Raw genomic sequence first — 15,809 nt, forward strand, 5'->3', positions numbered from 1 at the left:
AGTAACACTGGAGGAGTCGGTGTGATAAGAAGAGGAGCGGAAAGTGAGACGCTCACAATCAGATTACAGGAGGTGGCATAGCTGCTTTCCCTAAAGTTTTGTCCTGGGATACCTTATCTGACAAAGTTCTATTTTCTCTCAATCTCATGTATTACATAGTGTTAACATCTTTTCTACAGTAATAGTTCCTGAGAAGCCTCTGTAACTGGATCTCAGTAAGTGGCAGAGCTTAGGCTTCAAAAGAAACCTGGGGCAGACTCCAGCTCTACTACCTATTGAGCTGTTTGACTTTGGATTAGCCCGTTAGTTAAACAATGGCATCAGTTTCCGGTTCTGAGATATATGGTTTAACCTAGTACACTTTTCATTCAGCTGTTGTTTAAGATTTAATAATATAAAGATGTAAGCACAGAGACTTCCACTTAGCAATTCCTCAAGAGAAAAGAAAGAAAAGGAAAAGAAAAGAAAAAAGGGTGGGGGCAGGGAGAAAAGGACTATATTCACATGCCCAGGAGCCAACTGCATGTTGGGATCTTAAAGCTGCCCCAACCATAGTATGCCCAAAGATAAGCCCAGCCTCCACACATTCACCCCGCTCCTGTACTCTCTCTTGTCTAAGTTAATGGCATCTCCACCTCATCCCTTGGTCTAGAATACTCAGAGTTCTCTGACTCACCCTTTTTACTCACCTTCACCATCCAATCTGGCACCAAATTCTGTTATCATGTATCAGTTTAAAAAGCCAGGGATTTTAAGATATATCCATATCTTCTGTATCACCAGGAAAAAAGGATGAAAAATTTAAGACACTGGAGTGGGTAGCCTTTCCCTTCTCCAGGGGATCTTCCCAAAACAGGGATCAAACCCAGGTCTCCCACATCACAAACAGATTCTTTACCAGCTGAGCCACACAGGAAGCCCTGTAAGATGCCATGGCTTATAAAATACAACAAGACTCCAGGGATGGTATAATGTGGGGGAAAAAAGTATATCCCCAAATAGTCGAAATGTGGCAAACCTACCACTAAATGTTCTTTTACTTACCATCTATCCCTTCTTTTTCTATCTTCAACTCAGTGAGTTCAGGTTCCCCTTCTCTTACCCCAGCTACTGCAATGACCTCTTCCAAGCATCCTTGCTGTCACATGTTCACTCCTGTCCACCTTTCACACTGATGCCAGAGCCACCCAGCTACAATACGGAGCACTGCTCTCCTGCAAAACAACTTTTTCCCCCTACTCACAGTTTTGAGTACAGCATCCAAAGAATAATGCAATCTGCTTCTTAAATGGCCATTTCCTTTAATCCATTTCAATACTGGACAAAACCAATACTTCAACCACATAGATATACACCTGATGTTCATCAAAAAGAATATGAAGAACACAGACTTATTATTTACTGGGCTCTCATTTTTTAGCTTGATATGTTCTGCTGGCCTGCAACTTACCCAATCAAAATAAAATCCTTCCCATCTTTTGAGATGAAAATCAAAGTTTACCTCTTCTGTAAGACCTTCAGTAATCTTTTTTTTAGAATTAATTGGATCTTTATTGAATTCTCATAAGCGCATTTCTTATGCAATGATTTAATGTTCACTGGACTTGGAAAATTATCTATATCCTGCTTTCCCTATTTGATTTTAGGCTCCCAGGGGGCACGGGCACTGTCCTGCTCATCTTTGTCTCCACCACCAACAACTTATACAATGCACACTCTAATATTAACATAAGTGAATTTTGATGTATTAAAATGAAAGGCTGAGATAATGCTCCTAAAAACATCCAAGAAGCAAAAGGTCAATGGCCACTGCCAAATTTTGAAAAAGTGTAAGTTTAACCTTTTCATTTAATTTGCCAAAATGATACCGAAGAACAACTGCAGGCAGACTACTTGGCTGTCAGCTGAAAGCCGCTGGCAGTGTCACCCAAAGGAGACTCGTCGGCACTGTTAATACCTGGTATTATGGCCACCGTTGTGCTGGATTTTGAAACAGCTCACTACTTCATTTCTTTGGACCATGTACTTATCAGATGAAGACTTCTAGACAATGGTTTAAATTTACTTAGGAGAACAGGAACTGATAAATGAGAAGGAACTCCTAGAACAAATTACTTGTTATTTATTTGACCATAAACTACAGAAACAAAATACAAAGAATGTAGCCCTCCCTCAACTCCTGTCCACCCATCTCCTCTACTCAGATCCTGCTATATGTAACAGCAAAACACACACACAAATAATTTTCTTTAATAAGATCTTCTCAAGATATGAAATAGTCATAATTTGCCTATATTATTAGACTTTTTATTCTATTTACTCTCAAATGAGATCTGTGGCATTAACATAGTAAGCACCCTTATGAAAAAAACATGCAAGGCAACAATGGCAAAGATAAGTGGCATGTACAATTCCAAACTCATCTGGAGTAAGCATGCTGAAGTGATATCCCAGGGTAATGCCCAGTGAAGCTGGAGGAGGAGGAAGAAGAGAAAGAGAAGATGAAGGAATGTGTGAAAAGAAGGCTCTTCTCTCACTGGAATGGGCCTGAGGAGGCAGTCCTAGGTACAAGAAATATTAGCCCAATAATATATAATTCTACTACATAGTGTCTTTTATCTGAAGATGTTTCAGTTTTGAGAGACTTTACCACCAAAAATCCCTTTCTTAAAAAGCAAATATCTGGAAGGAGTCAGACCTAAAGGTGCTGTCCATTACTATCTATCCTGTGCTTAGTCACTCAGTTGTGTCTGGCTCTTTGTGCCTCCGTGGACTGTGGTCCACAAGGCTCCCTGTCCATGTGATTCTCCAGCTAAGAACACTGGAGTGGGTTGCCATGCCCTCCTCCAGGTCATATTCCCGACCGGCAGACTGAACCCAGGCCTTCTGCACTGCAGGCAGATTCTTCACTGTCTGAGCCACCGGGGAAGTCCAAAATCTATCCTAGACTTCCCTAACAGGAGTTACACAAGGGTTTAGGGCAGGGTTTGTCAATTTTGGCACTACTGACATTTTGGAACAAAAATTTTTGTGTTGTAGAAGGCTGTCCTATATATTATGGAATGTTTAGCTAGAAGCACCCTGAGGCTCTGTCTACTAGATGTGAGTAGCACTGCTCTGAAGACAATCAGAAATATCTCTCAGTTCACTTCAGTTCAGTCACTCAGTTGTGTCCAACTCTTTGCGACCCCATGAATCACAGCATGCCAGGCCTCCCTGTCCATCACCAACTCCCGGAGTTCACCCAAACTCCTGTGCATCGAGTCAGTGATGCCATCCAGCCATCTCATCCTCAGTCGCCCCCTTCTCCTCCTGCCCTCAATCCCTCCCATCATCAGGGTCTTTTCCAATGAGTCAACTCTTTGCATGAGGTGGCCAAAGTATTGGAGTTTCAGCCTTAGCATCAGTCCTTCCAAAGAACACCCAGGACTGGTCTCCTTTAGGATGGACTGGTTGGATCTCCTTGCAGTCCAAGGGACTCTCAAGAGTCTCTTCCAACACCACAGTTCAAAAGCATCAATTCTTTGGTGCTCAGCTTTCTTCACAGTCCAACTCTCACATCCATACATGACCACAGGAAAAACCATAGCCTTGACTAGACGGACCTTTGTTGGCAAAGTAATATCTCTACTTTTCAATACGCTATCTAGGTTGGTCATAACTCTCCTTCCAAGGAGTAAGTGTCTTTTAATTTCATGGCTACAATCACCATCTGCAGTGATTTTGGAGCCCCCCAAAATAAAGTCTGACACTGTTTCCACTGTTTCCCCATCTATTTGTCATGAAGTGATGGGACCAGATGCCATGATCTTCGTTTTCTGAATGTTGAGCTTTAAGCCAACATTTTTTACTCTCCTCTTTCACTTTTATCAAGAGGCTTTTTAGTTCCTCTTCACTTTCTGCCATAAGGGTGGTGTCATCTGCATATCTGAGGTTATTGATACTTCTCCCGGCAATCTTGATTCCAGCTTGTGTTTCTTCCACCCCAGCGTTTCTCATGATGTACTCTGCTATGTAAGTTAAATAAACAGGGTGACAATATACAGCCTTGACAAACTCCTTTTCCTATTTGGAACCAGTCTGTTGTTCCATGTCCAGTTCTAACTGTTGCTTCCTGACCTGCATACAGGTTTCTCAAGAGGCAGGTCAAGTGGTCTGAGATTCCCATCTCTTTCAGAATTTTCCACAGTTTATTGTGATCCACACAACAAAATGCACTTCCATCCTATTGAGAACTGCTGGTCTGGGAAATGTACACGAATTTCCCTAACAATCTAATGGGGTTGACAGTATCAAATTAATTTGCAGCCAGTGGAAACTGAGACTCAAGGAAATAAATACGTGTTCTAAGTGGCAGAGCCAGCATTCGACCACCATTAAACATGCAAATTGAGTGCTCTTTCAATTAAGAAACAGATCTTTCTTCCTGAGAGCAAGTTTAGTAAACAATAATCAGGGAGTAAGAAATAGAGGAAATACACCTGAAAGAATCAAGACACTGGGATCAGCAGGGATTGCAGAAAAGAGATACTGTATTAATGGAGGTGATGCAAGGGAAAAGGCTGTAGATAAACTTTACCAACTGGTCTGGCAAATACATTTAAAATCAATTTCTCTGCTCTTCAGTCACCTTTACTGGAGACTAGAGCTAACCTTTCTTTTCCCTTCTCTTGCACCAATATCAAAACTTCACGGGTTTCACTAGAGGAGGCCTACTACAGAAAGACTGAAGAACAAAGCTGAGGGATAAATGACTGTAGGAAGAGCCTACCTTCTCAACCTTACAAATTTGGCAATTTTAAAAAACAAAATTCCTGGATTGCTCTTGCTATGTTGCAAGAAATCTTTGGCTCTGGGCCAGAATTTAGGACTAGAACTTTAAAACTGTGTGATCCTGAGAACTAAGCTACTTAATGCCTATTGGTCTGGGTCTCCAATTCTGTCTGGGTTAGAAAGAAAGCTAATACACCTCCCCTCTCCCACCTTTATCCCTACCTAGAAGGCTTTCAGGATAAACTGGAATCTTATTTGTGAAGTAAATTATATGCCAGCTATTATATGCCAAACTTGAAAATTACCAGAATATATCAACACTTTTTTGAATTAATTTTTATTATACTCTATGTGAAAACACACTGTTGTTATACTTTTCTGAAAGTGTCTGCATTCTTGAAGCTTATTTTAATCTAGATAAGGGAGAAAAAGCAAAACTTTTACTCCACATGGCTTTTTTTCAAAGCAAATTCTTGTGATGATTATGTACAAGGCTGGTTCTTAAATCCACTCTTGGGAACTGAGGGGCAATCAAGACTCAAACATGGATTCAATGTCCTGAGGAGGATGGCTCTCTGGCCAATCGACAGCCCTTGATGAGCACTGATTAATGAATTTAGTCAACCGAGAGTTAGGACGCTAGGTTGCTAAGGTGTTACCTCTGGCCCTAGAGGTTAACACCTAGCCCTACCTCTTTTCAACCTTTTAAATCAATGATGTGTGTAGAAAGCAAAGCAAGAAGTCCTCCCTGAAAGAAGGGTTCTTTCCCATAGTATTCCCAGTGGAAAACAGTCTATCCTACGACTGGACACATTGTAAGAAAGCTAATTTCATTTCTGATTATTTCAGCCAGAAAGTTTCCATTTATATTAAGTATAAATCTTAATATTGTAGAGCTACACAAAGTTTGATTCCCTTCCAAATGGAAATACTTTTAATTATTTAATGAGTTGCTATCATGTCTGTTCACTCCAACACTATTCTGTTCCATCTATATTCCAATCTCAATTTCAAATCCTTTCCAAATGATTTCAAATACTTCAGTTTATGTATATTTATCTTAAAGGGTGGTACCCGAATTTGGATTCATTCTCAAGTGAGAAATAACTGGATATGCTATATCTGTTAAACGGTATTAGAAGTCTAGTCGCTTGCCACTTCTCTTGAGAATCTCCTTTGTCCTTTGATTAAAACCAACTGCATTCCACATTTGGCTGTCACTCATGGCAAAACGCAGAGTTGGTCAATAAAACTATTACGTGCAACAGTTTCTTTTCACAGCTTGAATCCTAATTGAAGAGATAAAAGCCTGGAATTACCTAGAGATAAACTGGTCTGTAGAATTCTGGCAGCAGTACCAAAATGTCACTTAAATATCCTGGGCTGGGTCATTTCAGCTTGCTGGCCTACTAGCCCACGGCACGGGAAAAAATTACAGTGGAATAGGCCAGAAAGTGTTATATATGAACTGTCTCACAGGGTGTGCACTTCACCTCTCCAGGTGACACAGAGCTCTTACAATATTGGCAACGCTGCTAAACACTGAACAGAGATAATCCACCTTTAAGACTGAGGTACAGTTGGGGGTGGCAAATGCAAAATGTTTAAACTTTTCAATTTTAAGTACATTTGTATTGAAAAGACAAAGCATTAACCACATACATATTTGGGCTATCTCGACTACTGCTCCCCACCATTCTTCACCTTCACCCCCATTCCAAGCAGCAACTATCTCTTCAAATTCAAAGTCTCTCCCACCCCTAATTTCCTTAAGTAATATGCATCTTTTTTTTTTTTTTTAACAGTAACTCTTCGGGATAATGGCCCCTGATTCTGTTGAAAAATAAAAAATGAAGACCTGTTAACTCTGTAAGGGACAAATGGCGAGAGCAGCAAAAGATGAGGCCTAGCCAGGAAGGGCTTGAAGGCAGACTCCAGAGGTGGCCAGAAATGTGTGCGTCAGGGAGATGAAAGACTGTCTCCAGCACCCCATAAATACTGGTGTGGAGGGGAGGCCGAGTAGCACTGGCAGATCAGATTTGCTTTAACTACACAAAAGGCAAAAGAGTATGGAACCAACAAAAAATCACTGGATGTACTGTGGCAACTTCCAGAACAAACAGGTCCTACTCTTCTGGAAATGTAAATCTTCATCAATTGAGTGTACTGGCCTCAGGAAGCAACTGGGAGGAGCAGTGACTGAAAAAGTTGGTTTCCTCATTTTTGAGGGTTTGTCTGCCTCAGTGCCTGTAACAAAGGTTAACATTTCTTAAATGATAAGTGTCAAGATTCACACTATGTCTGTATGTGCTTAGTCACTCAATCATGTTAGACTCTCTGCGACCCCATGGACTGCAGCCTGCCAGGCTCCTCTGTCCATGGAGATTCTCCAGGCAAGAATACTGGTTGTTATGCCCTTCTTCAGGGGATCTTTCCAACTCAGGGACTGAACCCAGGTCTTCTGCATTGCAGGTGGATTCTTTACTGTCTGAGCCACCAGGGAAGCCCTAATACTATTATCATTCCCACTGTACAGATAAGGAAACTGCTCTTAGGGACATTAAGTAACTTGTATAAGTTAAGTAACTTGTATAGAATTAGTTAAGTGGAAGACCTGGATTAGAACTTAGTCTGAATACAGTACTCGGGGCTGTCAACCAATTGTGCCTTTTTGTCTCCAAAGTAGACATGAGAAAATGTCTATTTACAAATCATTAACCTTTTGCAATATTGCATAGGAACCTGGAATGTCAGGTCCATGAATCAAGGCAAATTGGAAGTGGTCAAACAAGAGATGGCAAGAGTGAATGTCGACATTCTAGGAATCAGCGAACTGAAATGGACTGGAATGGGTGAATTTAACTCAGATGACCATAATATCTACTACTGTGGGCAGGAATCCCTCAGAAGAAATGGAGTAGCCATCATGATCAACAAAAGAGTCCGAAATGCAGTACTTGGATGCAATCTCAAAAACAACAGAATGATCTCTGTTCGTTTCCAAGGCAAACCATTCACTATCACAGTAATCCAAGTCTATGGCCCAACCAGTAATGCTTAAGAAGCTGAGGTTGAACGGTTCTATGAAGATCTACAAGACTGTTTAGAACTAACACCCAAAAAAGATGTCCTTTTCATTATAAGGGACTGGAATGCAAAAGTAGGAAGTCAAGAAACACCTGGAGTAACAGGCAAATTTGGCCTTGGAATACGGAATGAAGCAGGGCAAAGACTAATAGAGTTTTGCCAAGAAAATGCACTGGTCATAACAAACACCCTCTTCCAACAACACAAGAGAAGACTCTATACATGGACATCACCAGATGGTCAACACCAAAATCAGACTGATTATATTCTTTGCAGCCAAAGATGGAGAAGCTCTATACAGTCAGCAAAAACAAGACCAGGAGCTGACTGTGGCTCAGACCATGAACTCCTTATTGCCAAATTCAGACTTAAATTGAAGAAAGTAGGGAAAACCACTAGACCATTCAGGTATGACCTAAATCAAATCCCTTATGATTATACAGTGGAAGTGAGATTTAAGGGCCTAGATCTGATAGACAGAGTGCCTGATGAACTATGGAATGAGGTTCGTGACATTGTTCAGGAGATAGGGATCAAGACCATCCCCATGGAAAAGAAATGCAAAAAAGCAAAATGGCTGTCTGGGAGGCCTTACAAATAGCTGTGAAAACAAGAGAAGCAAAAAGCAAAGGAGAAAAGGAAAGATATAAACATCTGAATGCAGAGTTCCAAAGAATAGCAAGAAGAGATAAGAAAGCCTTCTTCAGCGATCAGTGCAAAGAAATAGAGGAAAACAACAGAATGGGAAAGACTAGAGATCTCTTCAAGAAAATCAGAGATACCAAAGGAACATTTCATGCAAAGTTGGGCTCGATAAAGGACAGAAATGGTATGGACCTAAAAGAAGCAGATGATATTAAGAAGAGATGGCAAGAATACACAGAAGAACTATACAAAAAAGATCTTCACGACCAAGATAATCACAATGGTGTGATCACTGACCTAGAGCCAGACATCCTGGAATGTGAAGTCAAGTGGGCCTTAGAAAGCATCACTATGAACAAAGCTAGTGAAGGTGACAGAATTCCAGTTGAGCTATTCCAAATCCTGAAAGATGATGCTGTGAAAGTGCTGCACTCAATATGCCAGCAAATTTGGAAAACTCAGCAGTGGCCACAGGACTGGAAAAGGGCAGTTTTCATTCCAATTCCAAAGAAAGGCAATGCCAAAGAATGCTCAAACTATCGCACAATTGCACTCATCTCACACGCTAGTAAAGTAACGCTCAAAATTCTTCAAGCCAGGCTTCAGCAATATGTGAACCATGAACTTCCTGATGTTCAAGCTGGTTTTAGAAAAGGCAGAGGAAGCAGAGATCAAATTGCCAACATCTGCTGGATCATGGAAAAAGCAAGAGAGTTCCAGAAAAACATCGATTTCTGCTTTATTGACTATGCCAAAGCCTTTGACTGTGTGGATCACAATAAACTGTGGAAAATTCTGAAAGAGATGGGAATCCCAGACCACCTGACCTGCCTCTTGAGAAACCTGTATGCAGGTCAGGAAACAACAGTTAGAACTGGACATGGAACAACAGACTGGTTCCAAATAGGAAAAGGAGTTTGTCAAGGCTGTATATTGTCACCCTGTTTATTTAACTTATATGCAGAGTACATCATGAGAAACGCTGGGGTGGAAGAAACACAAGCTGGAATCAAGATTGCCGGGAGAAATATCAATAACCTCAGATATGCAGATGACACCACCCTTATGGCAGAAAGTGAAGAGGAACTAAAAAGCCTCTTGATGAAAGTGAAAGAGGAGAGTGAAAAAGTTGGCTTAAAGCTCAACATTCAGAAAACGAAGATCATGGCATCCGGTCCCACCACTTCATGAGAAATAGATGGGGAAACAGTGGAAACAGTGTCAGACTTTATTTTTCTGGGCTCCAAAATCACTAAAGGTGGTGACTGCAGCCATGAAATTAAAAGACGCTTACTCCTTGGAAGGAAAGTTATGACCAACCTAGATAGCATTTTCAAAAGCAGAGACATTACTTTGCCAACAAAGGTTCATCTAGTCAAGGCTATGGTTTTTCCTGTGGTCATGTATGGATGTGAGAGTTGGACTGTGAGGAAGGCTGAGCGCCGAAGAATTGATGCTTTTGAACTGTGGTGTTGGAGAAGACTCTTGCGAGTCCCTTGGACTGCAAGGAGATCCAACCAGTCCTTCCTGAAGGAGATCAGCCCTGGGATTTCTTTGGAAGGAATGATGCTAAAGCTGAGACTCCAGTACTTTGGCTACCTCATGCGAAGAGTTGACTCAATGGAAAAGACTCTGATGCAGGGAGGGATTGGGGGCAAGAGGAGAAGGGGACGACAGAGGATGGGATGGCTGGATGGCATCACTGACTCGATGGACATGAGTCTGAGTGAACTCCGGGAGTTGGTGATGGACAGGGAGGCCTGGCGTGCTGTGATTCAGGGGGTCGCAAAGAGTCGGACACGACTGAGCGACCGATCTGATCTGATCTGATCTAAACCTTTTGTTATTAGATGTAATTCTAGAATACAGCTAACCAGTATAGGAGGGAAAAATTCACCAGAAGTGTCTGCTGTTATGAATGAGTTCATCTGAGATTTTGGATGTAACTTATTGAAGACACAAATGCAAACAACAGAGGTTCAAATGCTGGAGATTCTACGCCTTAGTTTCCTTATCTGAAAAATGGGGAAACCAGCCCTACCTATCTCACAGCACTGATAAGAGTGGTAAATGAAATAATAAAATGCATACAAAAGCATTTTGTAATCTGCAAATCACTATATTCTATTAGTTATCATTTTTGTTAAAACACAGAAAGCATAGGTATGGAAAATCAACCGGGCAGAAGACATCTTCAACACAGCCCATTAACTAATGGAAACTAGATATAATGTGCACAACTACAACCAAGTGAAAATTATTTTCCAAGGATATTTTATCAGCCTTTTAACAGGCCACTGTTGGGAGTAAATTCACTCAGAAGTTACCTTGTGGAACTTCAAGTCAGGAGCCAAATGTAGACTGCAGCAAACAGAATCATCTTCTCCTCCTCCCAGCTACAAAGGTAGGCAGTACTAGCAAGTACCAAGCTCAAATAACCACCCTGCAAAGGCCATTCTTAAGCTCTCCCATCAGAATTGATCAAGCCATCTCTATATCCTCTCACAGTATCTTTGCTATTTCCTTGGCATTTCATTCTGGTGTATATCAAGAGCTATCAGTTTCTCCCAAGCCTGACTTCCTACTACTTTCTGAACTCAGAAAATTCACATAGACTTAGAGGATTAGACGATCATACTGACTGGCACTCAAATGCTTTCCCCATGAAGTCTGCATTTCTTAACGCTATGCTTGTGGTTGCAGTTTCAGTGTAGGGCATAAACACATCACATTTATCCATTCCCCACAAACGTAAAACAATTCACCGTGGGGGGTGGGGTAAGTTTCTTCTGGACCTACATAGTAAAACAATATATTCTTTTAAAAACCGAACGGGAGGCACAAATGGAAATGAAAGAGGAGACAAACGCATGAGAACCTTCAAAACTCCGTTTCTAATTCAGAACTCTTACAACTTTCTCCACCTGGTTTCATAAACACGGTAGACACCTCTTGCATCACAAGAGAGAGGGTATTCTACCTCGAGGCTGATCCGTTCTTGGAATTAAATACCACATCTCCCATTCTAAAAGTCATTCAGGGGTACGTACTATTTACTTTTTCAAATTTTGAACCCAGAGCAAAGGCCACTCTCAAGGCCGAGTGAAGTTAAGAAAATTATCTTGAAAATGGAAAAGCCTCCCCAGCCAGCACCGAAGGCCCAAGAACAAAACACTCTTAATTCGTGCAGGGGACGATGGAACCGTCGCGAGGCTCCCAGAAAACGTGATTTCAGCCGCAATGGGGTGGCACCGGGGGGGCGTGAATTGCAGGGATTCATTTCTGACCAGGCCTCCTTCGACGCCGGGAGTCACCCGGCTGAGGCCACCTTACTTCCCCACCCCACGCCGCTGTCATCCTCTTCCGAAAGGCGCACAGATGACTCCGTGAGTCCCGACTCGTCCCCTCTGTCCCCCGGGGACGCGGCCTCCCTGGCCAGAGGAGAACACAGGGTCGGCGTCCTCACCTAGCCCGGCGCCTCGCGCCGCGTCCCCGCCGCACACCCAGCCAGCCCTGGGCTCCGGAGGGCCCCTGCACACCCAACCCCGTTTAGGAGCCGTGTCAGGCATCACCTATTACCTTCCCCAAGCAGATGTGACACGTGATGGGCAGAGTGAGCGACAATGTAACGTTCTGCACGGTCTGAGCCATGGCAGCGTTCAGAATCCCGCCAACACGGAAGTCCCGCCGACCGCGGCTTCTCCCAGCGACTGAGGCCGCGCGAGGCCGGCTACGGCGGCCGGGCAGGGCCACGACGCGCCGGCCGCGGAAACGAAAACGCGCTTTCCCGACGCGCGGCGGCTGGCGTCTGGTCCCTTCCTCCTTTCCTTCCTTTTTAGTTCGAAAACAAACTTTCCTCGGTTAGGGAGCTGCAAGGATTCCTGAGAACGGGAAGGAAGCCGGGTTACTACGGGCGTCGAGGATCTTGAAAGTTTAAATGAAAGTTTGGTAGCGAGAGGAGAGGAAGGATGCGGAAAGGCGATTTGAAATCCCAGGATCTTGCCCGGAAGATGGGCATTTGGGGGAGAGTTTTCCACCTAAAGATTAAACCTGACAGTCTGCAAAGGCGGCGCAGTCAAAAACGGAAGAGGAAAGACACTGTCTCTACGTTTAAATTTTTCCAAGCAACTTTGTGCGTTCAGCTCTCTTTACATTCTTAAATGATGTAATATCACCTTAAAAACGACACGCGGTGGTTTCAGAAACGTTGGGTGCAATAATCGCTGCTCTCCGTGAAGACATGCTTTCACTGTTGGTTCTCCTGTAGTTTCTATCTGAAAGAGACTTAACGATCAGACCCGTGGACTGTGATTTACACCCACATGTGAGAAGCTTCTAATAGTGTGAACCATCCACACTCGCCTACAGCAGTCGCACAAGCGTTTAATTCTTCATTTCAGGCGCCTGGCTGGGAATGAAATGTACCCCTAGGCTGTTAAGCTCTGAGGAAGAATGTGAGGCTATAAGTTAGCACTTCCTACCAATGGAAAAAAAACAAAAAAACAAAAAACAGTGAATCAAGTATAAATAACAGATTTGGAGTTTAACTTCAATTTAAGTAAGGAAGAGCCAGTGTGATCAATTTATGTAAACAAATGCAATCTGTGAATAAGATTTAGAAACAAAACTGTAACTATTTTTAGTACTCTTCTTGCAGGGGAGAGCAGTATAATTACAAGAAGCAATCTCATGGTTAAAGGGATTCTGCACCTGGACTGCAAGGTAGAAATCCCAGCCTGAACAAATTCCTGGCTCTACTGGCTTTTATTTGTTTAACTGTCGTTTAACCCCTCTGCTTCTTAGCTTCCTCATTGGTAAAGCGTGTGTGTGTGTGTGTGTGTGTGTGTGTGTGTGTGGTGAATGAGGTCAGTGTGTGTTTACTATCACCTCTATAAAAAGAACAGATAATGAGATTGGCACAGCCAGCAATTCACTTGAAGCAGCCAGTTCCAGTTCAAAATCGACTAATAAGTGACAATGAGAATTCTTCCATACAGCTCAGTAACTTAATTTCCTAAGAATTGGAGACCATCCCTGAGCTTGGAATTGGAGATCTGGGCAAAATAGTCACATTGTTTGTCTGTTTAACAGCCACTTTTCCAGAAAGCCTGGGCTAAAAGTCATCTGGTTTGGCTATTTTCTGGCTATTTGAAGTCATATTCAATGGGGTCTAGGCTTCACATGTTTTGCTAAAGCATCTTTTGTATTCCTGGCTATAGGTTAAGGCTTAAGAATGAGAAAGATCCAGGTCATTACCTACTGTCATTCAAGGTTTGCCTTTTCCCATCTTACTGTGTTCTTCCTTGTTCTTGTCACCTTGTTTAAACCTATCATGGTGTTTTTGTACCCGTCATCCCCACAATCTTGAATGGGATAAAGGGCTGAGAATATTCTGTCTCTCCCACAGATCCCTGGAGACTATGCAATAGGAAGATATGTTGAAGATAATCTGGAAAAAAAAAAAGACTTTTCCAAAGCTACTAGGGAAAGTTCATTTATTAATTATCCTGATGATTGGTGTTAATACTGTCACAAAAAATATATTTAGAAAATAAAAACCTGCATTTTAAGTAGAATGATTAAAGTGAAAGTGTTTGTCACTCAGTCTTGTCCAACTCTTTGCAACCACATGAACTGTAGCACACCAGGCTTCTCTGTCAATGGAATTCTTCAGACAAGAATACTGGAGTGGGTAGCCATTCCCTTCTCCATGGAATCTTCCTAATCCAGGGACTGAACTTGGGTCTCCCACATTGCAGGCAGATTCTTTACCATGTGAGCCAGGGAAGCCCCAGAATATTTAAACCTAGACCATTTCCAACAGCCCTCCCCACGTTAGCTATCATCATCATAGCTTCTGAATGCTCTTCTAGTGCTCTGACCATGTAGCTGTTTCTGTGCTAAGCTAACTTTGTTACATTTTATTATAGTTGTTTATGTGCTTGCCTCCACAACAGTTTCCTGAAGTCTGGGATTGTATTCAATTTATCTCATATCTAGTACTGAGTGACTAGTCCACAAACCATAATATTTTCATTAGCCACAAACTAACTTTATGAGCAAAGAGTTGGACACGGCTGAGCAACTGAACTGAACTGAACTGAACTTTATGAGAGACCCGGCTACCTTAAGCATTGTGTTTACCTGTTATTCACTTCAAAATGGAAAACTGTTTTACATTGTGCTAATTATAACCATAATAAGAATCATCTTGAAAATGATGCCATTTGCACATATATAAAATAATAAGCAAAAGTTCCCCTAGCCTTACGCTTCACTTCTAGATCCTGTGTGGTAATCACTATTAACATTCTGTAGTATATCTTTACATTTTCATTCATGTATTACTGTGTGCATAAGCACAGATAGGCTCATACCATAACATACCTGCTCTGCTCACTAATGCTTCGTAGATAAGTAACACATACACACACATTTCTGAGTAATACTGTTAGCAATATAGGCTAATTAGGACTTTGTCTAGGTCCAGATTGATTCTAGGTCAATTCCCAGGCTTTGCTTTAAATAATGCAAATGCTTTAAGGCCAGGAACTCATTCTTCCCTCTGCCCCATGAAAGGCATTTCTCTTTTTTGACAAATCATATTCTAAACGGACATTGTATGGCCCAAATCATTAAATAGTATTGCTATTATGTTAATAGGCAAGAATACATGGCTCATTAACTTTCTGCTCAATTTCTTTCTCAACTTCTTCATAGCCCCATGAAGCATCCTGTGACCTGAGCAGTTTGATCAGATACAGCACCTGGAATGGGCTAAAGCCCCTCTGCTGCTGCTGCTGCTGCTAAGTCGCTTCAGTCTTGTCCGACTCTGTGCGACCCCATAGACGGCGGCCCACCAGGCTCCCCCGTCCCTGGGATTCTCCAGGCAAGAACACTGGAGTGGGTTGCCATTTCCTTCTCCAATGCATGAAAGGGAAAAGTGAAAGTGAAGTCACTCAGTCGTGTCCGACCCTCAGCGACCCCATGGACTGCAGCCCACCAGGCTCCTCTGTCCATGAGATTTTCCAGGCAAGAGTACTAGAGTGGGGTGCCATTGCCTTCTCCAAAGCCCCTCAGATCCTTAGAATTATAAATTTTTAGAACTTGGAAGGATCTTTAGGGGTTTATATTCAGGCCTTTCCTTTTTGCAAATGGGGAAATCAAGACCTAGATAAAATAAATCACCAGGTAACGGTAGAAGAAAAACTAAGTCCTAGATTGCACTTAAACTCTTTGAGATTGTTGGCTAAATGCCTTAGTGTAAGTGCAAGATGTATTATTATTAATAAAGTAGTTCAGTA

At 42.2% G+C, this 15,809-nt stretch overlaps 1 protein-coding gene across 1 annotated transcript in view; it reads right to left on the reverse strand.

Moving 5' to 3' along the window:
• OBI1 (ORC ubiquitin ligase 1) overlaps positions 1-13,246 on the reverse strand; it is a 45,954-nt gene extending 32,708 nt beyond the window's left edge. The window contains exon 1 of the mRNA XM_061435171.1: positions 12,085-13,246. Coding sequence (XP_061291155.1) covers positions 12,085-12,156 — 72 coding nt within the window. The 5' untranslated portion in view covers positions 12,157-13,246. The remainder of the gene's footprint in view (positions 1-12,084) is intronic.
• Positions 13,247-15,809: the final 2,563 nt, after the last annotated feature.

The sequence above is a fragment of the Bos javanicus genome, chromosome 12, assembly GCF_032452875.1.
Source record: "Bos javanicus breed banteng chromosome 12, ARS-OSU_banteng_1.0, whole genome shotgun sequence".
Lineage (NCBI taxonomy): Eukaryota > Metazoa > Chordata > Mammalia > Artiodactyla > Bovidae > Bos > Bos javanicus.